The sequence below is a fragment of the Myodes glareolus genome, chromosome 11 (genome assembly GCF_982192425.1).
Source record: "Myodes glareolus chromosome 11, mMyoGla1.1, whole genome shotgun sequence".
Taxonomy (NCBI): domain Eukaryota; kingdom Metazoa; phylum Chordata; class Mammalia; order Rodentia; family Cricetidae; genus Myodes; species Myodes glareolus.
The window spans coordinates 41,508,212-41,536,151 of record NC_142036.1 but is presented as its reverse complement, the minus strand read 5'-3'; the positions used below and the strand labels follow the sequence as shown (position 1 = coordinate 41,536,151).

Genomic DNA, 27,940 nt, shown 5'->3' with positions numbered 1-27,940 from the left:
TTCATAGTGTACCGAAAGATTATTCCATAGCACTTGATCTCTATAAACTCACTCATTCAGAATAATGAATCAACTACATTCCTACACTTTCTGAAGTATTTTGCACCTGTTACCACTGGCTAACTTCTGTGTCCTGAGAGTCTGTGTGTGTCTGTGTTTATATGTGCCCTGAAGTTGCTCTTTACCCTTTCTGTATGTTAACCTTGGGTATTATTGGCTCAAGCTTTTCCTTTGTCAGAACTTTCTTGACCTTCACAATGAAGACAGATTCCCTAATCTAGGCTTCATACCTTTATAAAATTCCTCTTATCTCCAGAGGTGGAAGGAGGATCAGGAGTTCAGTTCATCCTTAGGCTCATGTTGAACTGGAAGCCAGCTCTCCCTGTCTCAGAACAACTGAAAACCATTCACTTGACATAAATTCTTTTTTGTTGTTTAGTTCCCAGGATCTACCTGTGTCCTCCTCCAAATGCTAGATTTGAACTCATGTCTTCTTGCTTTTGCAGCAAGTACTCTTACCCATAGATCCACTGTGGGAAGGGAACTTGCTGGGTGTTTCATGGGTTCTCTCGTTCAGCCTTGCCGTTAGTTACTCACTGTCCATGAGGACCTCCATTACGGTTCTCTCCATAGATATTTATTTCTGGAATTCAACATGTCTCAACTCTAAGCTATTATATTCCATTACTTAATATATCACATTTTATCCAGGCAATGGTGGCGCATGCCTTTAATTCCAGCACTTGGGAAGCAGAGGCTAGTTCAAGGCCAGCCTGGTTTACTTAGTTCTAGGACAGCCAGAGCTGTTACACAGAGAAACCCTGTCTTAAAAAAACAAAGACAAACAAACAAACAAAACCCAAAACCAAAATAAATTATATGTTTGCTTATATATTTATTTATATGTATTTTATATACTTGTTTTATTTATATATGTGTGTGCATATATATATATATATATCATGTGTATAAAACTCATTCTTAAAATGGAAACCTTATCTAACTGAAACTTGACTCATTTTAAGGGTATTGAAATAGGAAGGCACAAGGAGACATTGCCTCATTTGTTTATTGATGTTTATCCATCACAGGAAATACAACCAGAGCTCTAAGCCTCCTGTTCCAGACCATATTATTCCCGACAGTGGAGAAATGAAAGAAACTGGGTAAGAGTTCTCCTACCAGAGTTATGAACAAAAGCCTGATTGCAGTGTCCCTTGTGGATTTTATAGCTGGAGTTAAGTGAGAACGATTTAGGAAGTCTGTTGTTCTGAACCAAATTCCATGTATGACTGTTGACAGCACTATTTTGTCATTATAGGGATGAAATTAACCTTCCAGATCAAACCTTCATCACCCAGCAAGTTCCAGTATCAGATTCCAATGGATTACAGGACTCTGACAGAGTAAGGAATCTGCTATCTAATCAGAGAATACACCACTGTTACCGTTCACTATATGATGTCTTGCTAGTTCACAGTTCTCTACTACCCAAGCAGCTCTTAAGGAAGAGACCATAGAAAATTTTATAACAATGTTCATATTAATAAGGCATATTATATATACCTGAAGAATCTATAGATTTCTTTCTGAAATTGGTGGCTTAGTCAAAATGTATATTGTGTTACTGTTTTCAGTGCTGGTGAATGAACCTTTGCGCCTCCCTGTGGAGCTAACACTCAGCCCTCCTGTTTTTATAGGAGCACAGATAGAATATCCTTGCAGTTCTTGGCTTTGAACATATATCAGACACAGAAATCACTGTAACCTGGAGAACAAAGGAAGAAAAAGGCCATTTTTCCAAGGGCTTTTTTTTCCTTAAGGACTTTTTATTTGTACTTGGTTATTCATAATCAGAACATAATCTGACAAAACTCAAATGAGATCATAAAAGAATAAAAAGGAAAATGCTGGTTCTCTGTTTTAGTGATACTAACCTGAATAGAACTGTAGATTTCATCTAAGAAACAAATTCTTTGAGCATAAGTAGCTGCCTAAATCAGTTGATTCTAATTAGAGTAACACAGTTTTGATTAGTTGGTAGTTTTTAAAAGTACCTTCCTTTATATTTAACAAAAATATTAGGATTTATTGTGATTAAATTTTGTTTGGAATTTAGATAATAACCACTTTTCAACCCAGCCCAAAGTTGTTGGATTGAATTAGGTATGAACTGTGTTTTTTAAGAAAACACAGGGCATTATAATCACAAACTACAAATTTCTACTTGACTTTAGGATGGAAAACAAAAAATCAGAGTTGTGTTTAGTTAAAGTGATTGAAGGCTCTGAATTCTACCAGATGAGGATACACTAATAATCTTATGCCCACAGAGTAGGAATTTTCAAGGTTTTTCACCACCTTTATTTTAACTCACCAAATAACCCGATGGACCAGAGCAGCACTGTCCACGTGACTGTACAGAACAGAGTAAAATAAATGACTGGTACCACAGCTCACTCAGCACTGAGGATTAACCTAGCAGAGCCAGCAGGCATCTAGTTGAGAAAGCTGGGCTTCAGACAGGTCAGACAGCCAGAAACTACTCTATTCAGCACAGAAGCCCCTTCTGACTTAAGGCTTAGATTATCAGAGAAGCAAGTTGAAAGACAGTTGAAGAAGTGATGGCCAAATACTGTCAAAGTATAGAAAGTCGTAAGTTTCTTGTAGCCCAATCAATTATTCTATATGAATAGATCTTTCATTAAAAAGTATCAACTAATGAGAAATGCTGGCAAAAGAAAGAATAACAAATTTTGGCAAATAAAAAATAGGTTAGGTTTTTTTTTAAAAATATTTATTTATTTATTTATTATGTATACAATATTCTGTCTGTGTGTATGCCTGCAGGCCAGAAGAAGGCACCAGACCTCATTACAGATGGTTGTGAGCCACCATGTGGTTGCTGGGAATTGAACTCAGGACCTTTGGAAGAGCAGGCAATGCTCTTAACCTCTGAGCCATCTCTCCAGCCCCCTAGGTTAGGTTTGTTTAAGGCAAAGAATCTTATCCACTTTCATGACTGGAACATTCTTTGATTTCTGGGTAAAAAAATAACTTGTGAAATAATTTTTCTAAGGATTTATTTGCATCTGTATTAGTGGCTAGAGTATTGATTAATGATTGCTGAAGCGAACCATGAAACATGGCACACATAACAAAAAGCTAACATATAATTTGCGTCCTGAGGTATCTTTAAGAAGTATTTTAAGAAAAGAATATGGACAATAATAGTATTAAGTAGTGGTCATGAATCTAAACATGAAGAAAGTGGCATTGATCAGAGAAGCAGCAGTTGTCACAATGTTGGGATAAGAAAAAGCAAAGTGTGAGAATCGATGGAGGACTGTGTTTGAGGCTCAACCTGAGGGTGAACTGTTACTTCCTATTTCCCTATCCAAGAGTTCTTCCAATTATTGGGAGCTCTGTCCCTACACTGGCATTCCTCCCCAAGTCATCAGAAGAACTGTGAGAAGACAGTTCTCAGCCCTCACTCCAGGTAAGCATTTCACAATTACAAGTTACCTCCAGAACAGAAGTACAAAGAGCAAGTGCAGACCCAGCATTAGTGTTTCCCTGCAGTCTCCTTATTACTTTGAAGAGACTGGCAGTTCTGAGAAAGAGTTAGTTGCAACATATTTCATTATCATGGATCTGATTTGAGCAAAGATGGCAAGTGAAGGTGGCCAAGAATGACGGGAAATGACTCAGATTGTATTGAGTCTTGAAGAACTTGCTTCTAACGCCCCATGGTAGGCATGACTACAGAAGGTGAGGAAAGAGTAGCATCCTCTTCTTTCCACTGAGATGTGATAGTCTTTAGCTGAGTGTAAAACTGGATGCCCTAAAAAGGACAAAAAAAAAAAAAGTCAGTGTATACTTCTAGGAGGATATAACTTCAAATTAATTTTGAAGGTGATGCTAAAATACTCGGTTCCTATTTGAGTGATTGGTGCAACAAAATCCAATGTTCATGAGATAGACTACCTAAACCAGTTATGGGGGTATAGAGAGATGGCTTAGCTATTAATAGCAACGCCACTCTTGCAAAGGACCCAGGTTTGATTCCCAGTACCCAGTTCGCAGCTCACAATAACCTGTATCTCCAGTTCCAGTGGAATCCAACACCCTCTTCTGGCCTCTGAGAGAATCAGTCACAAGCATAGTACACAGACATGTATGTGGGCAAAATACCTGTATATATAAAATTAAAACAACCCTCTCCAAAATAAAACCACATTTATGGGGCTGGGATATAGCTCAATTGGTAGAATGCTTGTCTAATATGCATGAAGCCCTGGATTCAATCTTCAACATGGAATAAACCAGGCATGGTATTACATGACTATAATTCTAAGATTCAAGAGGTAGAGGCAGGAGGATCAGAAGTTCAAGGTCATCCTTAACTACAACAGTAAGTTGAAGACCATCTTAAGGATATATAAGACCATGTCTCCAAAAAAGTAAGTCTGGGAAGATGTCTTTGTGGGTAAAGCAGTTGTCACATTAGGACCTGAGTTCAGATTTACAGAACCCTGTAAAAGTCAGGTACAGTAGCAAGCTTCAGTAATTTTGTATGGTGAGATGGAAGGCTCTCTGCAGCTCAAGGGCCAGCTAGTCTGGTAAACAAGGAGTCGAGATGGCAGGGTCGACATCTAAGGTCGTCTTCTAAACTCCGAATGGATAGCCCTTTCCATCTCATACACAAAGAATTAAATAATAAAAACACTTGACATAATATCTGCCACATACTAAACAGTCAAACCTTAGACATCATTAATATACTAAAGTTAGAATTTTAAGCATAAGGGTATCAAAACAGAAAAACTGAGCAATGTAATCTTGTTAAATTTTCAGGCCACTCTATTTCCAAGCTGACTAAGAAGCAAGGTCAACAGACTTTGCTCAAATCCTGCTTCTACCCTTTACTATGGCTAACTCCTGAGCCCTGTCTGTGATATAAACTCACCTTTTATTGATGTTATGAGGAGAAACTGAAGTAACATGGCAAAGTTACTGGTATTAAGCAATTTCTATTTCTAGTAGTCAGTGATAATGTACTATATTATGTAAAGTGTCAAACCTAAAATAGTGCACAGATCCAAGACCTATGCTCAGTCTCACCCCACTTGATATATGGATAATTTATTGTATAAGAATAAGCTTGAGGATCTTTAAGCCCAGACATGCTAAATAGTCAAATGTCATTTAGATGACAGAGGGTCACAGAAAGAAGAGATGATCTATACAGAGATTTGGATTTCCTTATACTCTTTTCTCTAAACCTGCTGCATTGAGTTACTCATGAAGAGACAGGGTTGGCAAAATTTTGTTAACTATTAAATCTTTTTTAAGGGGCCTTTGCAACAGAGTAGAAAAGATGATGCCACAGCAGCTGCCAGCCAGTCCTTCCTTATGTAATCTTGCTCTGAAGATGTTCAAGAAAGTTTCTCAAAGGAAAAGAGAATTCCAACTCAGAAGTTACCTGTTTGCCATAGAAATTGGTGTCTCCCCTGAAGGAAGATCGAGAGCCAGTGAAGGAAAACATTGGCAAAGGCACTGGAATGGGGACATTCACTCCCACCTAAAGAGAACAAACGCACATCAAGTACTGATCACAGCTCAACCCACAGAGTGTCCATGTAGAAGCACAAAGACTACAGAGATCAATTTTATTTTTCTCTTTGGATTTTAGATTTTGCTTGGTTTGGTTTTTTTGGAGATAGCAATTTTGAGTAGTCATCTTGCACCCTGTGCTTCACCCTAAGAATTTTTATTACTGAGGAAAGGATGGGGAATTATGGGCAATTAAAGGTGCAATCTTCAAACAAGTTGCAGCTGGCTGATCATTGCGTACTGTTTTGTTCTCTTAGTTGTAAGAATCTTCAAAAATTCCATTCACAGACCTGTCCAACATCCACCATGTGAGAATATTTTCGTGCAGTGGCTCCATTGGTGGTGAAGATGGCAGTTCCATTTCCATATGGGTTGTCATTTACAATCTTGATGGCTTCATCCAGTGTGTCTGTCTCCAGAACCACAAGAACTGGGCCAAAAATCTCCTCTTTGTAACAGGTCATACTTGGCTGTCAGGAGAGATGGATCCAGAGAGAAGTCAGCCTTTTAAATGGAGTATTTTTACATTTTTGGCCCCTGACTCCAAAAGCAGCTTCTGTGCTAGTAATCTTCCATCATCTCTTACTTCTGTCCAGAAGGGAGAAACCTTTGGAGCTCCCATTATATAAATATCTTGGAATCCTTGCATTCTTTGCTCTTCAGTACCCTATTTCAAGTTTAAGACCCATCACCAGCTTTCTTTTTAATGTTTGCACAACTTGTTTTGTAAGTTGTTAATGAAGGTTACATAAAAAGTCATTTTTAAAAGTCAAACATATATTAAGTACACCAGAACTTTTCTAGAAACTCCTCGCTGAATGCTCTATAACAAAATACCCATTCTCATTCATTCCTTTGCTTTCAAATAAGTCTTCAATTTTGATACTGGGTTTCTAGTTAAACATTCAAAACATCCTTCACCATTATACCTAACCAACTGTATTTGTTGCCAATAAGTTTCTCCTCTGCTGTTCTGTGGCAAGAAACTTCAACCTGTGATCTTTCAGGATTAGTGAGGATATACAACAAAAAGCCTGCCTCAATTTCATCATGAATGTTAGCTGAGAGACTTTCAAACTTTGATAAAGATTGATGATATCTTTTTCTTCTATTTCATTTTGGTAAAGATGAAATTAACTTTTGGGCATGGGTAAGATAGTCTATAAATCCTGGGTAGTTAATATATTGAATGAGGCACTACAGTAGCTATGAGCAAGTGGGGAAGGGAAATGTAACACGAAGGGTTTTAACTACTGCCTGTAGGCCAAATGTGGCAGCTGCTTATTCTTATATAGCCCACAGCTAATCATAGTTTTTACCTTTTTTTTAATGGTTAGGAAAAAATTCAGAAGACTATTTCATGATATAAAATTATAAAGTCCAAGTGTATGTCCATAAATAAAATTTTACTGGAACACAGCCACAAGCTTGTGGTTGATTTTATACTGGGCACCAGAATAGCTGTGACAGCCCGCATTTCACAAAGCCGAGGATATTTCGCTTTCCAGGGAGAGTCTGCCATACTGGTTGGCTTTGTGTCATCTTGACATATTCCAGTCACCTGGGATGAAGGAACCCTAACTGAGGAATTACCTCCATCAGATTGGCATGTGATTGGAACAAAAAGAGATACACCCTTTCTTCCCCTACGTGGTTTTTAGTCATGTTTTATCACAGCAATAGAAAACAAGGCAGGACATGTGCAGTCCATTGAAAAGCGCTCTGGTTGGAAGTCAGGGAGACGTATTTAGCTTTCAGACAGAATAACTGAGCAATCCTGGCAAGAGTTATAGTCTTCACTTGTAAATTAGAGATTCCAGAGCCTCTAAGGTGTTTTCAGCTTTGGCATTTGTGAAATAATCCAGAGTTGTTTACCTTGACATTGGAGATGATGGTTGGTCCAACAAAGTTACCATTTTCATAGCCTTTAACTTTAATTTTTCGTCCATCCAGAAGGATGGAAGCCCCCTCTTTTGTTCCACTGTCGATCAGACTGCAGACTCGCTCTTTGGCCTGGGGGGTGATGAGAGGGCCAAGATCAGCTCCGGGCTGGTCTCCTATAGAACAAGCAGAAGGGTCCAAAGTTGGTATTAACAAAAAATTCTCTGAAATATCTCTGAATGACAAGTGGAGTTTAAGAGAGGCAGCAGTAGAAGTGTACAGAACTGCTCCCTTGGGCAAAGCCAATGCCAGATCTAAGAAGTCAGTGCCAGGGAAGCAAAGTCTAGTTACCTGGCAGGTGACTGGTTACCTGCATTGACTCGCAGATTTTTGGCACGCTCCACCAGCTCTGGCAGCCACTTCTTAGCTTCTCCTACAAGGATGGCTGTTGAAAGAGCCATGCAGCGTTGGCCAGCAGCTCCAAATGCGGCCCCAACCAGCTGGTTGAGGGTGTTTTCCTTATTGGCATCTGGCATGACTACCCCATGGTTTTTGGCACCCTAAAAAAATGTGAAAAGTGGACAGGTCTTCTTAGCTAAATTAATTAAGTTAAGCCAGACTTAGGCAAAGAATCTGATATATAAAATGAGAATTTAAGGAAAGACTGTATCTTTTGTTACTTTGAACAAAGATTAAAATGGCTTTTTTTAAAAAAATTTTGCAGTATTGGGAATTGAACCTAGGTCTCATACATGCCAAGAAAATGTTAGCCACTGAGGTATATCTCTTTTTTTTGTTTGTTTTTTTTTCGAGACAGGGTTTCTCTGTGCCTTTGGAGCCTGTCCTGGAACTAGCTCTTGTAGACCAGGCTGGCCTCGAACTCACAGAGATCCACCTGCCTCTGCCTCCTAAGTGCTGGGATTAAAGGCGTGTGCCACCACCGCCCGGTGTCTTTTTTTTAAAACATTTTACTTTGAGACAGAGTCTCACTGGGTTGCCAAAGCTAGTATTAAACTTACTCTGTAGCACTGGCCAGAGATTATTTTTCATACTGCTGAAATCTAAGCAATACTAAATAGGGCTCCACTTATTTTAATATCCTTGAGAAACTGATATGTATTTATTTAGGTCAAAGCCATTTACAAGATGGTGGGGGAGAGGGGAAGCTGTTACTTTCAAATTGACAGGTTAAGAGACTAGTAGAAGCTGGGCAGTGGTGGTGCACACCTTTAATCCTGGCACTCAGGAGGCAGAGGCAGGAGAATATCTGAGTTTGAGGCCATCCTTGTCTACAGAGTGAATTTCAGGACAGACAGGACTCACAGAGAAACCTTGTCTCAAAAAATCAAACCAAAACAAAACAAAAAAATAGTAAACTATGTATTATATGAGGACATGAACCTATGTGACCCGGTAAACCATGTATTATATGAGGACATGAACCTATGTGACTCGGTAAACCATGTGTTATACAAGGACATGAACCTATGTGACTCGGTAAACCATGTATTATACGAGGACATGAACCTATGTGACCTGGTCCCTTTCCAGTCCCTTAACAAACTGGTTGTTGTAACGATAAATAACGTCAGGGATAAGTGTATCTTTATCATATTTTTAAGCCATATCAACAATAGTTAGGGTACACTTTTAAAAGAAGCAAGAAATAAGATCTAGAAAGAAAATTTTGGCTGTTAATGCTGAAGACTAAAGAATTTGAGTAACATTTTTGAGTTAACAATATGTCCTTTGTTACCAAGATTAATTGTATATCATAAAAGATGGTCACCACAACAGAATTAAACTTCACAAGGTTCAGGGACTAAGGGGAAGACAGTCAGGATGAAGTGACGAATGCTGGCCTCCATGGGACATGGAATGCGTGGCCTGACTACTGAGGACAATCCCTAGCTCTTCCATATACACACAGCCAAGCGTGAGGAGTCAAAGGAATGAGAAATTACCATGTTGGCTTGAACCCTCTTGCCATTTCTTGACCCTCTTTCAAAGATGTACTCTCCTGCCTGGTTGGAGCCCACAAAGCTGATTGCTTTGATGTCTGGATGGTCGCAAATAAAATTTACAGCTTTAAAAAGAAAATAAATTATTACCATAAAGAAGCCTATAGGTTTATCAACACAGCAAATCACCCCTTCCTCAGACTGTGAATTAACATTCATACATATCTATATGGAAATCTCACTGTGATGTGCTTTTATTTCCCTTAAATTACAATTAGTTTCATTTTTGAGACAGGGTCTTACTATGTACCCCGACTAGTGGCCTAGAGCTCACTAGACCAGGCTGGTCTCAAACTTGCAGAGATCCACTGGCTTCTGTCTCCCAAATCCTGTTTTGACAGTCATGTGCCTTTACACCTGCCTTTAAATTACAAATTCTTTTTGTTATTTACTCTTATTAGTATTTTAGAAACACTTCTAAATGGAAACATTTCTAATCTCTGAAAGTCATAATCTCTTTAAACTTTATTTCTATTATTGTGTGCATGTGTGTGATGACGTGTGTCTCTCTGTGCATGTAGACATCAGAGGACAGTTTTGTGGAATTGGTTTTCTCCTCCCACCTTTACATGGTTTCCAGGAATCTTGCTTATTTGTCAAATGCCTTTACATGTTGATCCATTCTGACAGTCCATAAAGACTACAATTTCTATTTTCCTAAAATAAAATAATATTCCTTCAAAACTTAATTTTTTCATTTTATCCTTTAAGAATATGTTATGTCTAAGATTCTCAGATACTTAGACCCTCATGCAAGAAGTTATTGATAGGGTACACTATTTAAAAGTAAGAATCAGAGCCAGCCTTCCTGGATAGACATATCCTAATTTTCCTGTTTTCTGGTAGTGTTACTTAGAGCAAATGACTTAATTGCATTCTGACTTCATTTTCACATCTGTAAGGTGAAAAATAGTACCTCCTTTAAAGGGCTGCTGAGATATTAAACAAGAAAATGAACTTTCTCTTTAATCTTATCTTTGTCTGGTCCTAGTTCAGGATACATGTCGGGTATCCTGACATGTAGTATAGAGTAAGGAACACTGCTACTCCCTAGTTAGTTACTTTAACCTGTCCAAATGGCAAGACGGTTAAGACACATGACCTTAAAACATGGAGGTTACTATTAGTAAATCCTTCCTTGCTAGTTTCCTCATCCTAGACTCCCCAGTCACAGAGCTGGAAAGATGGCTCAGTGGTTGAGAATGCTTCTCACTCTTCCAGAGGATATGAATTCAGTTTTCAGCACCCAAACTGGGCACCTCACAGACACCTGAAACTCCAGCTTCAGGAGCTCCAATGCCCTGATCTGGCCTCTTTGGGTACCCACATATATGTGACAGACACACAAAGAGTCACATGAACATAAATAAACATTAAAATTACCAATCAATAATGAACACCTTAATTTCTTTGGGAGTCAGAAAAGTAGCCACATAAAATAGTTACCTTCATGCTGTCCATGGATGATGTTCAATGCTCCATCGGGGGCACCAGAATCCTGAAGCAACTTAGCAAGAAGCATAGTTGCTCCAGGCACTCGCTCTGATGGTTTCATAAGGAAAGTATTTCCACAAACCATAGCCATAGGAAACATCCAAAGGGGGATCATGGCAGGAAAATTAAATGGTGCAATGCCTGCACACACCCCCAGAGGCAGACGGTAGGAATAAAGGTCCATGTCTTTGGTGATAGATGGCATGGTCTCTCCCAGCATGAGGGATGTCACACTACAGGCATGCTCAACCACCTCTAGAAGAGAGAAGATACAGACTGAATACTACTTAGCTTAGTTATGTTCTATCCAATCGTGAGAATATGGGGTGGGTTAGACAGTGATTTGTCCTTCCATGTGGGGAGAGTAAATAAACAGATTCTCTGAGTGTGTAAGAAAGACAGTGCATATTAGTTATGAAACATCATTTGAACTTAAAAAAAAAAAACAAGGGTCTGGAAGGTGATTCAGTGGTTAAGAGCACTGACTACTCTTCCAGAGGTCCTAAGTTCAATTTCCAGCAACCACATGGTAGCTCACAACCATCTCTAGTGGGATCTGATGCCCTCTTCTGCCAAAAATGTGTACATGCAGATAGAGTACTCTCACATTCTTAAAATAAATAAATTAACCCACCCAAACCCCAGTATATTAGTCTCAAAGGTACCTAACAAGTATTGCCTTTAAAAATGTTTTAAAAGGTATTGCTTAAAGTGGTAGCACCTTATAGTTATAGCACATGGCAGGTTGAGGTAGGAGGACCATGGGTTAGAGCCAGCCTTGGCTGCCTAGAAAGTTCCAAGGCAGCCAGAAATACATAGGGAGCCTCTGCCTCAAAAGACAAAAATTTCTCATGGAATAGTTCTTTAACTATGTAAAAATATGTTACATTTGTTTATACTGCAGAATATTTAACTATGTAAAGGAGGGCTATATTTCTTTATGCTGCATTTATTTAATGATGTAAAGATGTATTACTTTGCCTGCCTAAGGCACCTGGTTAGTTAAACAAAAGCTAAATGGCCAATAGCTAGGCAAAGGAGGGATAGGCAGGGCTGACAGACAGAATAAGTAAAAGGAAGAATCTAGACTGGGGTGGGGGAGGGGAGAGGGAGAAGAAGAGGGAGAGAGAGGGAGAGAGAGAGAGAGAGAGAGAGAGAGCGAGCGAGCAAAGGAGAAAGAAAGAGAGACACCTGGTATCAATCAGTCAGGCAGGCAGCCGCCAGGCAGCCCGATGGAGTAGGATTTACAGAAGGAAAGAAAAGGTAAAAAGCCCCAAGGCAAAACATAGATGAAGAGAAACAGTTTAAGTTATAAGATCTTGTGGGACAAGCTTAAGATAAGGTCAAACATTCATAACTAATAATAACTCTCCACGTATGATTTTGGAGCCGGTGGTGGATCAAAAGAAAACCTGCTACAAAAAAAAAAAATCAAAACAAAGAAAAAAAGTTACCCAGGATAGCAAGATCTACATAAAGAAAGACTCAACCACCCCACTCTGGGATAAATCTCCCACCGTCTTTTGACCTCTCCCACAAGTCCCAGTAGGGGCTCCCAGCTTACGAAGGCCTCGGAATACATCTCCTTCAGCATCAGCTAGAGTCTTCCCTTGTTCCAATGTGATTAACTTGGCAATTTCTTTCTAGAGAGAAAACATACACATAAAAAATAATCCAAGGCTGTTCCTTTATTTACTCACTTTCTTGATATTAGGAATGTACATCATGATTTTGTTGTTGATAATGATGACAATATTTTTAAGACAAGGTCTCAAGTAGTCCAGGTTAGCCTCAAACTCCTTTTGTAGTTGAGGCTAGCCTTCAACTCATGATTTTCATGCCTCTACCTCCCAAGTGCTAGGGTTACAGGTATGAACCACCTTGCCAGGCTGAATCTAGGGTCTTCTCATGCTCACTAAACACAAACTCTACCACTGAACTCTACACCTATTTTCCTCCAAGGAAAGACAAAACTGAGCGAGAACTCATGAGGTCATGAGGGAAGGGGCTGTGATCAATGTCCTCCTTTATTGCAGAGTTACAGGACAGCTCAACAAGTCTTTGAAGAGGTGACCAACATACCCTAGGAGACAGGCTAGAAAACTCAAGCTTCTTACCAGGTTTTCTTTAATGAGTTGTTGATAGCGAAGCAGGACCTGCTGACGGCTTAAAATGGACGTGTCTGCCCATGCAGGGAAAGCACGTTTGCAGGCCGCAATGGCTGCATCCATTTCAGCTCTGGTGGATTGAGGGACCCGACCAATGACCTCATTGGTAGCCTGAAAAAAAGCCATCACATCTTGCCAGTGCCTCACCTTCCCCACATTGACCTACTCACAGGGGCAACATTGTGCTTTGTGGGAGAGCCCCAAGCCCCCCCCCCATCCTTTGCTCCCAAAACTCAAACCAGTAGGTTCAAGTCCCAAAAAAGTTTTGCTTACTGGGTTGTGGATGTCAATCCATTTGTCACTTTTGGATTCAACAAATTTCCCATCAATGAAGAGTTTTACAGTTGGCTAGAGAAAAAAGCACACACCAAAAAATAAAAACCTTTATATTAATTATTTGCTTCTCTTTCTCTTTCATGTTTGTTTGTTTGTTTTTCGAGACAAGGTTTCTCTGTAGCTTTAGAGCCCGTCCTGGAACTAGCTCTTGTAGACCAGGCTGGCCTCAAACTCACAGAGATCCACCTGCCTCTGTCTCCCGAGTGCTGGGATTAAAGGCGTGCACCACCACCGCCCAGCCTCTTTCTCTTTCTGTGAAGAAGGAATTCTGGTGGATAACTGGATCTAGCTGCTGAGCTACCTCTCTAGCCCTTTCCCCACCAAAAATTTAACCTTCCAGTCGCAATGGAAATGTTTATACCTTGTGAGAGTAAAGAGTAAAATAATCAATTTTTAAAATTTTTCATTTATTTATTTTATGTATACAAGTGCTCTATCTGCTTGTATGCCTTTATTTCTAAAGAGGGTATCAGATCCCACTGTATATAGTTTTGAGCCACCATGTAGTTGCTGGAAATTGAACTCAGTACCTCTGGAAGAGCAGTCAGTGTTCTTAACTGCTGAGCCATTTCTCCAGCCCAAGAAGTTTTCAAAACTATATAAAAATGCTTATTTTACAATATTGAAAAACTGAGGCATACTAAGTGTTATATGAAGATAATCAAGTTACATATACTGGAAGGAATATTATACAATTCTTAAAAATTGTAATTATAAACAACATCTCACAACACTGAAACTGTTTAAAACATAATAGATACAATAACAGATAAGAAAACCAAGGTAGAAAGAGAGATGGGGCTGGAGAGATGGCTCAGCGGTTAGGAGCACTGCCTGCTATTCCAGAGATCCTGAGTTCAATTCCCAGCAACCACATGGTGGCTCACAATCATCTGTATTAAGATCTGGTGCCCTCTCTGGCCTGCAGGCACACATGCAGACAGAACACTGTATACATGATGAATAAATAAATCTTAAAAAAAAAAAAAGAAAGAAAACCAAGGCAGAAAAATTTTCTGGGCATGGTGGCACACATCTGTAACCCCAGCACTTTGGAAGAGTAGAAGCAGAAGCTGAAGGTCAGCTGATCCAGTGAGTTCCAGTCAAGCTGGGTCTACATAATAAGACCTGTTTTTTTGTATTGTTTTGTTTTGTTTCAGAGACAGGGTTTCTTGGTGTAATCCTGGCCATTCTGAAGCTCATTCTGTAGATCAGACTAGACTTGAACTCAGAGATCCACCTGCCTCTGCCTCCCTAAATGTGAAAGACCTGTTTTTAAAAACACAAAACAAGGGGCTTGAAGATGGTTCAGCAGTTAGGAGGTTCCAGGTTTCTTCCCAGTACCCATCTATAACCATCTGTAACCAGCTCCAGGGTATGTGACAACATCTCCTATCTCTGCAGGCAGGAGGCCTACATGATGCACAGACATACATGCAGGCAAAACACCCACAAATACATACAAATTTCAATAAAAAGCTCAAAGAAAACTAAAAGTTTTTTGATCACAGTCATATAAACAGAAAATGCCTGAAAATTACACCGATTCCTTCTCAGAAGTCTATTTTAGTAACCAAAACACTTACCACTGATGACGAAGAGAAGGAGGATGCTGGGTACCATGTGGAGCTTACTTTAGAAGAAACCTATGGGATTAAAAAGTATCTGGTAAAGGTCAGGGGTAGTGGCACATTAATCCCAGCACTCAGGAGGCAGACAGGAAGTCTCTGTGAGTTGGAGACAATCTTGGTCTACAGAGTGAGTTTCAGGCCAGCCATGGCTACACAGTAAGACCCTATTTCAACAAAACAAAAATCTGATAAATGTCGGACCTTGGTGGTGTATGACTTTAATCCCTGCACTCAGCAGGTAGAGGCAGGAGGATCTCTGTGAGTTCAAGGCTGGCTTGGTCTACAGAGTGAGTTCCAGGACAGCCAGGGCTACACAGTGAAACCCTGTCTCAAAAAACAAAAACAAACAAACAAACAAAAGAACCCCAACAACTAACCAAATAAAAATCCCGAGAATAAACTAGGAGACACAGAAAGTTATGGAAACAATAAATCACAGAGATCATGTCCTGGAGCTGGGCGGTGGTGGCGCACGCCTTTAATCTCAGCACTCGGGAGGCAGAGGCAGGAGGATCTCTGTGAGTTCGAGGCCAGCCTGGTCTACAAGAGGTAGTTCCAGGACAGGTTCCAGAAGAAAAACCCTGTCTCAAAAAACCAAAATCAATAAAAAGATCATGTTCTGGATTTCCAGAGAAATCTTTTTAGTCATTGTATTATATTTTGCAAAATACAGTCACCACAAATCTAACAAAAGTACTTAATATTTCTAAAATAAGTGTTGAAGACAGTGTAAATCAATGTTAATATAATAAACCATAAATAATATTGTCTATGGTCAATGTGGATACGGATTAAATAGCAATAAAATGTAAATATATATTCACATACTTGAATACAAATGTTCATAATATCTTTACTTTCATTTAGCTCCAAATTTGGTAATTACTCAAATGTCCACAATTAGATAATATGATCAAAGTGCATATATATAAAAATATCATAGTAGAACCCATTTTTATAGAATATATGTTAATAGTAAAATTTTAAAATCCAATTGTTTAGTATGGAGATGCACTTCAGGAAGCTGAAGGATCATAACAGATATTCAGTGTCAGTCTGGATCTTGTTCCGTGGGGGAAAAAACAATGAGACGAAACATTAGATGATTTCACTTATATAAAACTTGGTGCTAGCAGCTCATCTTTAGCACCATCAGATCCGTAGTTACCCAGGGTGAGAGGAACAGCAGTCAGGAGAGCTAAAGGGAAAGTTTTGGGGTAATGATTATTTTTATTATTTTGTGATACTTTCACAGGTATTAAGACTTACCAAATGATATATGTAACTGCACACTTTATTTTTTTCTTTTTCGAGACAGGGTTTCCCTGTGTAGCCCTGGTTGTCCTGGAACTCAGGCTGTAGACCAGGCTGACCTTGAACTCAGAAATCCTTCTGTCTCTGCCTCCGGAGTGCTGGGATTAAAGGTGTGTGCTGTCACCGCCAACATGTTTTGGGTCTATGTGCCTGTGAATGTCAGAGTCAATACCAGATTCTTTGCTCCAGCACTCTCACCTCATTATTGTAAATATTTATGTTTATTTGTTTTTATTTTATGTGTATGGGTGTTGTCCTGAATATATATGTTCACCATGTATGTGCAGTGCCTACAGAGGCCGGACGAGGGCACTAGATCCCTTGGAACCAGAGTTACAGACAGTTGTAAGCTGTCACGTGGGTGCAGGGAATTGAACCCTGGTTTCTTTGGAAGAGCAGCCAGTGCTCTTAACTACTCAGCTGTCTATCTAGCCCTTCCTCCTTACAATTTGAGGCAGGTCTCTCACGAAATCTAAATCTCACCTATTGGCTAGATTGAATGGCTAGCAAACTCCCAGGATCCTCTTGAAATGAGGCTATTTTAAAAATGGTACAGGTACTTCATGGCAGGATTATATGCTGCTATTTGGTAGGGTAAAAAATCAGGGAACTAAGGAGGAGACTCAACTATAATGTTAAGTCTCATAGTGTCCCTCTAAACATACTCAACATATGCTACAAAAGTTGACTTAAGAAACATTCAAGTAAAATGAAGCTGGGAGGGTGGCTTCTTTGTCTGCTGCTCACTCTTGCCCCTTGACAGTGTGCTTTATGACAATAGTTCCCTCGGCTAGTGTCCACTTGCACCAATAGAGTGTTTCACTTCTGTAATACACTGTATGTGTCTCCCTTTCATTCTTTTGATGAAGATCATGAAGACCAGGGAATTGGGGAGAGCAAAGCAAAATCCCAGTGACTTTTCAATTTTTACCTTCACTGACTATGAGATCTTGGATATTGCCAAATGGGTTTCTTCTCTTAATTATCTTTACACAGCTGCCATCCACTCTTCAGTCTACTCCAACCTTCATGACTAAATATCAGTGACTTTTTATATCCTTCTAAGTCCTCCTTAGACTTGGCCTCCCAGCAGAAGTGACATGGTTAATTACTCTCACCTCTTGAAGCCTTTTCACTTATCTCTATGCTGCCCTGGTGTCTTATCTACACACACACACACACACACACACACACACACACACACACACACACCGCTGCCCCAGCTGCTTTTTCCCTTTGTATCCACTCCCTATCTCTTTCGCTGGGTTATTCTCATCTTCCTGGACATTAAATCAGTTGCCCAAGGCTTAGCCCTGGGTTTTCCTTCTTCATGTTCTGTACACACTCCTTGAGAGAATCCAACCACTCCAGTGGCCTCATTAGGCTCTGATCATCCCCACGACTGCAGTTCTCAGCCAGACTTTTCTCCTTCAGGTAATACCATGTAACTGTTTTCATAGCTGAACTGCTCCCTTTCCTCCCACCAGTCTGCTCTACTTCCTACAGCCCACCTACCCGAGCAAAGGGTAGTTACCTGGCTGACCATGATACCTCATCTCTTCCCTTTCTCTTATCAGTGAACTAAACACGTCCTGGCAATCTATCTTCCTAGAAATCTTTGAACACACTGCGCTTTCCTCTCTTCACCCTGTCATTTTCCAAGTCATTACCATGGCTGTCTCTTAGATTTCAATAGTGGTTTTCCAATAAGTCTCATAGTTTCCTATCTTACATGTTCTGAATCCACTTCCTTCTATCTTTCTCCCTTCCTTTCTCTCTCTTTCCCTCATTCCCCACTCTCCCTCCCTCCCTCCCTCTCTCTTTTTGTTTTGTTTTTGAGACAGGATTTCTCTGTGTAGTCCTGGCTGTCCTGTAACTCATTCTGTAGACCAGGCTGGCCTTGAACTCACAGAGATCCAGCTGCTTTGCTCTGCCTCCTGAGTGCTGTGATTAAAGGCATGCCCCACTATTCCCAGTTCTGAATCTAGTTTCTATTCCATAATCAGAGGGTCTTTCCAAGAGAAATTAGGTTAGACTACCCGCTTATGTTGAACTCCACGGGGAGTGCATCTCAGAGGTAAAGTAACAAGCATGCATAAGTTCCTGGGTTCCATTCCCAGCAATGCAAAACAAAACAGAAAAACAAATGAACAAAAACAAAGCAAACAAAACCTCCAGTGACTTTCTGCTGCCCTTACAATCAAGATGAGCACCCCGGTGCTGTTCTGAAGAAGAAGATTGTGTGCGTAGTACTTCTGCTTCCCCAGTTTCATGGCGCGAGTGCTACTTCCTCCTTGCGCTCTACCCCAGCCACTCTGGAGGCAGACATTATCCTGCTTTGCCTTCTGGACAAGTTCTATCTTCTTTGCTTTTGTCCATCTTGTCTGACTGTTTCATGCCACTTGCCTGGCTCATTCTTTACTCCCTCCGGTTTCTAGTTGGCCATCGTCTTTTCTAGGAAGTCTCAACCTCAGGTATGGGGTAAGCACTTAATTGTGGAGTTCATAAAGGACCCCAATTCTTCCATTTTTCATTCCACATTACAGGATAGCAGCTTGTTTAGTTATTAAGTGTCTCTCTCTTTAGATCACTAGACCATTGTGTCCTCTGCCCCTGGCCTAATCCCTCTACCAGACTGAGGATTTGTTAATATTTCACAGACTTAAAGGATGAATACTCACCAAGCAATAATTTGTTAGTAATATTATTCCATGTGTTCTCCCTTAAGTATAAAAAGTGCACGCATCAGCTAATTTAAGCATTCTAGGTCAGTTACTTTTATGTTTTAACTTACACACAGTCTTCCTCATGTAAAGAAGATAAAGCAGACAGTACACCCACTATAATGAAATATTACCATGTAGTTTTTGCAGGGTCAGACCTCATATCTGTTTTGCATTTCCTAAGAAATACTCATTAGCACCATTGCTGAAGAAACTAGCCTCTGACTTTCACTCCCTAGAGCAATGGTTCTCAACCTTCCTAATGGTTCTCAACCGTCCCTCATGTTGTGGTGAACCCCAACAATAGAATTATTTTCATTACTACTTCCTAACTGTAATTTTGCTACTTTTAGGAATCATAATGTAACTATCTGATAGGCAGGATATCTGATATGCAACCCCAGTGAAAGGATCGGTCAATGCCAAGGGGTCATGACCCTCAGGTTGAGAACCACTGCTCTAGATACTAACTCCTTACCTGCTGTTCCCTTTGTCTTCTCATTTAAATTCACTGAAAGCTCACTCATTACTTTGTACGCTAGCCTAAAAAAAAAAAAAAAAAAGAAAAGAAAAGAAAAAGCCCCTCTGAAAACATGAGTTTGATCCTTCCTAGTTTCTTCTGATAGTTCTCTAATAGCCATGGCTGTCAAATTTAGACAATTTTTTCTGTTTATTTTTCTTTCTTTTCCCCTTTTCTAGTGCTAGGGATTTAGTATGTTACCCAGGTGGTTTTGTTGTTGTTTCTGTTAAGTTTTTTTTTTTATTTTGTGTATATGTGAGTGTATGCAACATGGATGGGTACAGAAGGTAGCAGATCCCCTAAAGCTGGGGTTAAGAGACAGTTGTGGCCTACCCAGTGTGGGTGCCGGAAACTGAACACAGGTTCTCTGAAGAGCAGCAGGTGCTCTTACCTAACCTCCAAGCTATTTCTCCAGTTTCCAGTTTTACTTTTTGTTTTAGAAACTATTCTTTCTTGTTTTTTTTTTTAAAGTAACCGTTTACAAAATAATGAGATTCATTACAGCATTTTCAGGCATACCATTAGACTATGCTGTTTGTCACTTTTGTCTTCAATTGACTCCTCTTCTCCCCTCCTGCTCTCTGGCTGATTCCCTTCCCAGGCTAGTTTTGAAGCAGTCTCAAGCGATTTTCCTGTCTCAGTTTCTCCAAGAGCTGGCCCTGTGTACATGTGCCACCATGGCCACTCAGACAAGCCTCTATCAGAATATCACGTTACAGTAACTCCTAGTTGTCTAAGAACTAGTTCTGGCCTTTCCCCAAGTCAGATCAGAGGTTTCTTCAAATTGGTGTTTAAAAAGAAAAAAAAATCTGTTTCAAAAATAACATGCGTGGGAAGAAAGATTCTGCTCCTCTGTGCAAAGTACAAAATACCTTAAGATTGTCAGTGACTCGTGGTGATGGGCTAACAATGAATGGGGGCGGAGCAATTTCTATAAAGGATTTTAAGAGGTTGGTAATGGAAAATGTAGGCTGGAAATGCTGTCTCTGTTACTAGAAAAAGATACCGGAATAGAACTAGGGAGTGGAGTCATGCCAGCCCTCTATGGCCTCCAGCCCATTCTCCACACTGTCCCATAAACAACACATTCAATCCTGAACCTTTGGAGACTCCACCGATAATCTAACAAACACATTTCTGCAGTAGAACTCATAGAAACCTGATGAAAAGAAATATAATTTGATATAAGTGCAACAGCATAGAGGACCTTCCCAGGCTGGATGAGTAAGAAGGAGACAATGTTGCTTAATGCAGGATTATGAATCTTGCCAGGAACATAGTAAATCTTGCCTCATATTCTAAGGCCTTGCTAAGGTACAAACACAGAAGAGGCTATACACAAAGCTGGGATCACAGGCTTGAAGCTTCCGTAGTAGCTCTATAACTGCCCTTAGGCTGGATTTTGCGGGGTTCCCATTCCAGTCTGGCAGAGTGGAGGGTGTGTTGGCACTTGGGGAGCTGGCTTTGGGAACGTGTTTTCCCAGGCTTCCATTTTCTACCACCTGTTTGGGAAATGTTTAGTCTTTTGAATGAAGCAGTATTAACAACGTGCCCTTATTTAACTCTAAAAATTAACTCCGGTTAACTTTGCAGAGAAAGTTTAACTTGGCCCCAGAACTTGTGAAAAACACTAGGAGCCATAATAGTTTGTGAAAACAGCTAGCAAATGGCTGCCTTTGGAGTGAAAATCTAGGCTACATTTATTTCTAGGCGATTCGAAGATCCTTCGCTGACCCTAGTGAGCTCCCCCGCCCCCTTACCTCAGATTATTAACAGAGGTCGGGTGGGGGAAGGGACACTCCTGGCAAAGTAAAGTACTCTAAGAAAGGTGACCAAAACGGGGAGTTCCTGGGGAACAGAGGTGGCTGGTGCAGAGGTGAAAGAGAGACCTTAGTAGGAACCAGAGAGAGAAAGTGGCCAGCTAGTGACAGCAGGGACTGAGCTTAACGGGAGGTGGGTGGGTCAGAGCCAGAAAAGGAAAGGTTCAAGAGTAAAAAGACGGAGAGCCAGGCGTGACGCTCCGGGGCTGGATCCAAGGCCAGAGACGGTACAGAGTGACAACCCGGACCCACGGGTTTGGTGGAACGAGGGTCTGCAAAGGGTCTGGGCCAATAAGTTTGTCCGGCAGGAGCATGGTTTAGAGTTGGGGCGATAAGGACTCATTCCTAACATCACGGTCCTTCGACGCCACCCTCACTCGCCTGCAGGATCCGGGTCCGCACTGCTGCCGCTGCCGCCACCGCCGACGCCATGGCTCACCAGCTTTTCGGTCCAGTTCTCAGAGTCTGGGGTTGCCAGTGCCTCCCGAGAAGTCACGCCGCTAGGCCACGCCCACAGGTCGGGCCTTTCCATTGGAGGAGATGGTCACTTCTTCTAACCAATCATTTGTCAGAACTCTTGACTCCCTCCCATCACTCCCAGCCCTGGAGATATGTGATTGGTCAGAAGCGGAAGCGTTCTCGCCCCCTTTCACCTCAGCCGATTTTTGTTGGCGGAGGTCGGGAGACGCCCCCACCCCGACTTGGTGCTGCAGATTAAGCACTGAGCGGAGATAGGGAAGACGCCCCCTAACCGGGAACTCCGATTGGCTACAGGTAGGCACTCCCCGAGGTCCCGCCCTCTTGCTATGGAAAGTAAATAAGGCCCTTGGGAAATTTTGCCTGCGTTCCACCTTAACAACTACGGGAGGGGCTGCCGTCTGGGGTGGGACTAGGCAAATATTACCCTATGGGCTAGGGTAGTCAGCCTGGGCCGCGAGTTGAGGATAGGGTATCTCCGTAGGGGCGTGGCTTGTGGGGCCTCGTTTTCCCGCCGACGGTTGGCCACGTCACGTGACATGGGCTGGAAGATGGCGTCTCCCACAGATGGTAAGAGCCGGCTTGGAGATTGTTGCCCTGTAGTCTCTTTATTTGCTGCTCTGGAAACTTCCGATGTCTTCACGCTTACTCTTCTCTCTTGAGCCCTTTTCCTTTCTCTCCCACTTCTTTCCTTTGGCGTATGTTGGTTTTCAGCTAGCACTGTTTTCACAGCGTCTCTGGAGGTGCCAACTCTCAGGTCTCCCCGCTGTGTATTGGTTGGGTGAAGGAGGCCACCAACCAGACCCTTTCCCGGAAAAAGAACAGAGGTCGCCCTGGCCCATCGGTGATGCTCAGGATTCAAAAAGGGCTACCGAGGGGAAAGGGAGCTTGCTTTCCGGACCGGCTCATTGGAGTGTTGGTTCTGTTCTCATCTCAGTAGAGCTAGAGCGAGTTTCTCAAGCCCTCGGTGACTGAACCGAGAGAGAAACATGCTGTCTCTATCTCAGTTTAGAACCGTTGTTGCCCTGGCAGCAGGAGGAGCGAGGACCTGGTTTCCTGGCCTTGAGCCCCGTGGGAAATGGAAATTATTTTTATTAATATAGTTCATACGCGTCTCTACTTTATGTGTTGTTTCCTTAGGCTGAGGGCAGGAACAATTCTGCTTATATGTCATCTAGGATGCAAATTATCTCAGATGGCCTTTAGGTATTTTCGTTAGACCCCTATGCTTTTGCTGGCGGTTCTGTTTTTAGTATTTGGAATTGCCCTGCTGTCATTTTTCAGTAGCTCAGTCTGTTCGCTGTCAGCATAGTTATTCTGGTAACTTTGCCCGGGCCACACCCAGTCATAAGTTCCAAGTCTGTCTTATTTCTTAGTTTAATCCTAGGTTTTAGCATAATGCTTGCAAAGCATTTGGCCTTAAATTAGCATTTGTCAAAAAATGAAACTGCCCTTGGTGTGTGACCTCTAATCCTAGCTACTTGGGAGATCGAAGCAAGAAGATTGTTGCTTCAGCCTTGCCTAGACTACAGAGGGAATTGTGGGCAGAGTATGTCTCAAAAAGTTGGGATTCTTTGTTTTTTTTTTCTTTTATTTTTATTGAGACAGGGTTTCTCTTTAGCTTTGGAGCCTGTCCAGAAACGCCCTCTGTAGACCAGACTGGCCTCAAACTCACAGAGCTCTGCCTGTCTCTCTCTTCTGAGTGCTGGGATTAAAGGTATGAGCCACCACCACCTGGCTTGTTTTTTCTAGACAGAATTTCTCTGTGTAACTTGCTGTCCTGGAACTCATTCTGTAGATCAGGCTGGCCTAGAACGCCTGTCTCTGCCTCCTCAGTGCTGGGGTTAAAGGCATGCATCATCATCTGGCTTCAAATGGAAATTTTTATTTTAAAAAGTTAGGGAGCATACAGGAAGGTGGAGAGATGACTCCATGATTAAGAGCACCTGCTGCTGGATTCAGTTTCCAACATCCACATGGTGTCTCACAGTCATTGGTTCCTGTGGATTTGACCTCCATGGGCATCAGACATGCATGTAGTGTACATAACATTCAGATTACAATAATACACATAAATAAATCTAAAAATAAAAAGTGAGGGTATACATAAAAATAAAAGGTGAGTGGTGGAGACTTGCCTATCATGAACAAAAGCCTTGGTTCAGTCTCCAGCACTGAAAAGAGTATGTAGATTATATGCTAAAACAGTGTTGCCAGATTTTTCTCCTTTCTTGTTTTTTGAGATAGGGTCTTACTCTGTAGGCCAGGCTTCAAATTCACCATCCTCCTGCTTCCCTATGTGTGCCTCCAGTGTGCTGGGATTAAAGGTCTGCACCACTATGCCTGGCCTCTTATTGATTTTAATGTTTTAGGTAAAATGCATCTTAAATTTTGAGCTTATTCACATACCTTAAGAAATGGTAGATGTTCACAGCAAAAGAGATTCTCCAGTCTGGTTTTTTTTTTTTTTTTTTTTTTTTTTTTTTTCCCGTTGTTAAAAATGTACTTACCAACAAAAAGTGGAGGGCAGGGAGCATGAAGGAAGACAGGTAGTATTTTTGTTCTTGTTTAAGACTTGGGGTTCTTCATTTTGGTGCCTGTAGAGGTTTTCTGGGAACAAGAATTCTAAAAAACCGTGTCTGGAAGGCTGAGGGCAAAACTATTTTTACTAGATAAGCAGGGTCTCTAGAACCAAAGTGAGTACAGAACTCTTCTTCAAATGGAAGGTGTTTCTGCCTGGGGTAAAAGTGAGTTCTATAAGGCAAGAAATGTGCTTGTGTGTACAAAGCAAAAAATCACACAGGGACTCATGGAGGCAAACCAAACAAAATCAAAGTAATCTGGGAAAAGGTAAATTGAGCCCATAGAAATGGTGGCAACCATCCTGTAAAGACCAATGGATGCAGGATTCATGTAATGCTGCTCCCCACACAAATCTAAACTAGTGAAAAGTAAAAAGGGGGGTTTTGCTTTTAAAGAATTGGGGTTCATGATACTGCAATTTCTTGAGATGAAAAGGATTGGGAAAGTGCAGTTTTGAACATGGTGGGCTTAAGGGGTTTCCCCTACATGTAAATGGAGAGAGATATCATGTAACCTCTTGGACATGTTATTCTAAAGGTCAGGAGAAGGGCTGAAACTGAAAATTTAAGTAATTGTTGATACATAATAGTGAAAATTGTAGTAAAGTGTGAAGCTGGTATAGGATGAGGTCTGAGTAGAGACTGAAGAAGGAATCCCTATGAGAAGCACCACTATGGTGGTTTCATAGGAGCATCACATGCTATAGAGAGGTGGCATTGAGGAAATGTCTGGGAGGATTTAGCATAGAGAACCTTGATAACAGTAGTTTAGTGCATGTCCAGACAGAATCACGATTTTTATACATTAAACAGAGAGAGTAGGGCCTGGGGAGTAAGGCTGGCACAGTAGGTAAGCATGCTTGCTCTGTGAAGATGAGGACCTGAGTTTGAATCTCAAGCTTTAAAAAGCCACCCACTTAAAAGCCAGGTATGACTGCATGTGCCTACTATCCCAACATTTGGGGGACAGAAACAGGTGGATCCTGAGAGCTTGCTTGCTAACCGATCTAGCTAGTTTCTGGTTTAGTGAGAGACAATGAACCTGAGAGCAAAAGGAGGACAGTAAGCATTCTGGCCTCCATAGTCACACTCACCTACACCTGCACTTATTATACCCATACAGCACACACATACAGGAGTGTGAGGTGAGGAAGTAAGAACAGGATACCCAGGAGGGAGGTTATGAGTTTATGGGTAGAGTTTACATGTTTATAGTGTTTATGAGTGTGTCTGCACTCAGACATGCATGTGGGTCCTGATGCATGTGTGTGCATACATGTGGAGACACAGTTAACCTTGGGTGTAGTTTCTCAAAAGCCGTCCACCTTGTTGAAGTAAGGTCTTTTATTGGCCTAAAAATAGTAGGCTAGAATGGCTAGCCAGCAAGCTCTAAGAATCCTTCAGTGCTGGGATTACAAACAGCGTGTTACATAGACAGAAGTTTCTGTCCCGCCTTGTCCTGCAGCTTTTCAGTTCCAAAGAAACACACAGAGGCTTATATTAATTATAAACTGTCCTATTAGCTCAGTCTTATTATTAGTTAGCTCTTACAACTTAAATTAACCCATAATTCTTATTTATATTTAGCCACGTGTCTTGGTACCTTTTCTCAGTTAAGGCATTCTCATCTTGCTTCCTCTGCGTCTGGCTGGTGACTGTCTCTGCCTTTCCTTCCCAGAATTCTCCTAGTCAGGTTTCCTTGCCTATACTTTCTGTCTGGTTACTGACCAGTGAGCATTTTATTAAGCCAATATAAGTGACAGATCTTTACGGAGTACAAGAGCATTCTCCCACAGCAGTGCTAACTCATGTTTTTTTTTTTTTCATAGAAGTTCTGGAGATCAAACTCAGGCCCTCATGCTTGCTCAACAAACAGTTTACTGACTAAGATCTCTCAGCAACCCCCCCCCCCCGCTTTTTTTCTATTTTTTTCAAGGGAGAGAAATTCTGGGCCAGTGAGATAGCTCATTGGGTAAAAGAACTTGTCCAAGGCTGCTAATCTAGTTTGAGCCTGGAATCTACATGGTGAAGAAGAGAACCAACTTCTTAAATTGTTATGTCATGAACATAAACCCCATAAAAACATATTTCACTTTTTTTTTAATAAATGTTTTTTTGCTTTTTGAGACAGAGTTTTGTGTAGATCAGGCTGTCCTGAAACTCACTCTGTAGATCAGGCTGGCCTCGAACTCACAGAGATCCACCTGCCTTTGCCTCCTGAGTGCTGGGATTAAAGGCGTGCACCATCACTGTCTGGCAATATATGTTCTTTTCAAAGGTCAAAAAGAAAACTTGTAGAGCAGGCTTGCCTGTTGAGTATGAGACACTGGTGATACCAGAAGACTGAGGTCCTTGTCAAAGCAGAAGACAATGGTCAACAGTCTTAGTCAAGATTGTCTTTCATGAGAGTAGCGACTCTTAGCCGATTGTAACTGGAGGAAAGTTGAAGAGTAAAGACATAGGTAGATTTGCAACACCTTTTGCTGTATACTTGGGCTGGCCTGGAACTCTCAGTGCTCTTGCTTTAAGTCTCCTGAGTGCTGGGATTACGGATGTGGATCAACATATCCAACCAATACTCATTTTTCTAAGTCCGTCCCTCCCTCCCTCCCTCCCTCCCTCCCTCCCTCCCTCCCTCCCTCCCTCCCTCCCTCCCTCCTTCTTTCTTTCTTTCTTTCTTTCTTTCTTTCTTTCTTTCTTTCTTCTGTTTTTGGTTTTTCGAGACAGGGTTTCTCTGTGTCTTTGGAGCCTGTCCTAGAACTAGCTCTTGTAGACCAGGCTAACCTCGAACTCACAGGGATCCACCTGCCTCTGCCTCCTGAGTGCTGGGATTAAAGGCGTGTGCCACTACCACCTTGCTCAGTTTAAGTTCTTTAAGGTTGAAATGTAATAAAATATAAATGAATGTGTCTCTCAACCCATCCTGGTGTTTGGTTCCAGGGACAGATTTGGAAACCTCTTTGCTAAGTTTTGAGAAACTTGACCGTGCCTCGCCAGATCTTTGGCCTGAACAATGTAAGTTTTTTTCTTTTCTCGTATCAGAGTCAATGTAGGAGAGTCTGTTCCCATGGGAGAATTTTGAAGGGTTATCATGTGTCTATGATGATTTAAGTTTTTATTTCACTTCAAAGAGAAGAAATTGATGTGCAGTAAAAAAGTAAAAATAGGGACTTGTGAGACAAGCAAGTACTGAGCCATCTCACCAGCCCTAGCTTGTATTTCTTAGTAGAATTGAACATTATTTCACTTAAAATATGTAATTTTTTCTTTTTCTTTTTGATGTGATACTATCTATGAGACATTTGAGTCAATAATTTGATTAGCAGAAAGGACAACTAAAAAGGAAGTTTACATTGC

The 27,940-nt window shown here is 41.2% G+C and overlaps 3 protein-coding genes across 15 annotated transcripts in view; 2 read left to right on the top strand and 1 right to left on the bottom strand.

Annotated features, from left to right (window-relative positions):
• The window catches only part of Bbof1 (basal body orientation factor 1), a 32,098-nt gene extending 26,267 nt beyond the window's left edge, over nt 1–5,831 (top strand). For 8 of the 9 annotated variants that reach the window (XM_048449160.3, XM_048449159.3, XM_048449157.3 and 5 more), the window contains 2 exons: nt 1,092–1,166; nt 1,322–1,578. In XM_048449160.3, the coding sequence (XP_048305117.1) occupies nt 1,092–1,166; nt 1,322–1,520 (274 nt within the window). In that variant the 3' untranslated portion in view covers nt 1,521–1,578. Of the gene's footprint in view, nt 1–1,091; nt 1,167–1,321; nt 1,579–5,355 lie in introns of those variants that run through there. The other variant, XM_048449158.3, reaches the window with a different exon arrangement.
• Nucleotides 1,052–22,055, bottom strand: Aldh6a1 (aldehyde dehydrogenase 6 family member A1). 2 transcript variants are annotated; one of them, XM_048449167.3, is made up of 12 exons: nt 21,906–22,055; nt 15,103–15,162; nt 13,454–13,528; nt 13,130–13,291; nt 12,577–12,655; nt 10,965–11,267; nt 9,462–9,583; nt 7,868–8,057; nt 7,492–7,673; nt 5,907–6,086; nt 5,486–5,584; nt 1,052–3,844 (listed from the first exon to the last, which is right to left on the bottom strand). In XM_048449167.3, exons 1-12 carry the CDS (start codon nt 21,954–21,956, stop codon nt 3,740–3,742), a joined length of 1,608 nt encoding a protein of 535 aa, XP_048305124.1. In that variant the 5' UTR covers nt 21,957–22,055; the 3' UTR covers nt 1,052–3,739. The 2 variants fall into 2 exon arrangements, with proteins under 2 accessions (XP_048305124.1, XP_048305125.1); XM_048449168.3 differs by lacking the exon at nt 21,906–22,055 and adding an exon at nt 19,663–19,681.
• A 317-nt stretch (nt 22,056–22,372) lies between these two features.
• The window catches only part of Lin52 (lin-52 DREAM MuvB core complex component), an 82,218-nt gene continuing 76,650 nt past the window's right edge, over nt 22,373–27,940 (top strand). For 2 of the 4 annotated variants that reach the window (XM_048449170.3, XM_048449173.3), the window contains exons 1-2: nt 22,373–22,571; nt 27,524–27,598. In XM_048449170.3, the coding sequence (XP_048305127.1) occupies nt 22,541–22,571; nt 27,524–27,598 (106 nt within the window). In that variant the 5' untranslated portion in view covers nt 22,373–22,540. The remainder of the gene's footprint in view (nt 22,572–27,523; nt 27,599–27,940) is intronic. The other 2 variants (XM_048449171.3, XM_048449172.3) reach the window with 2 other exon arrangements.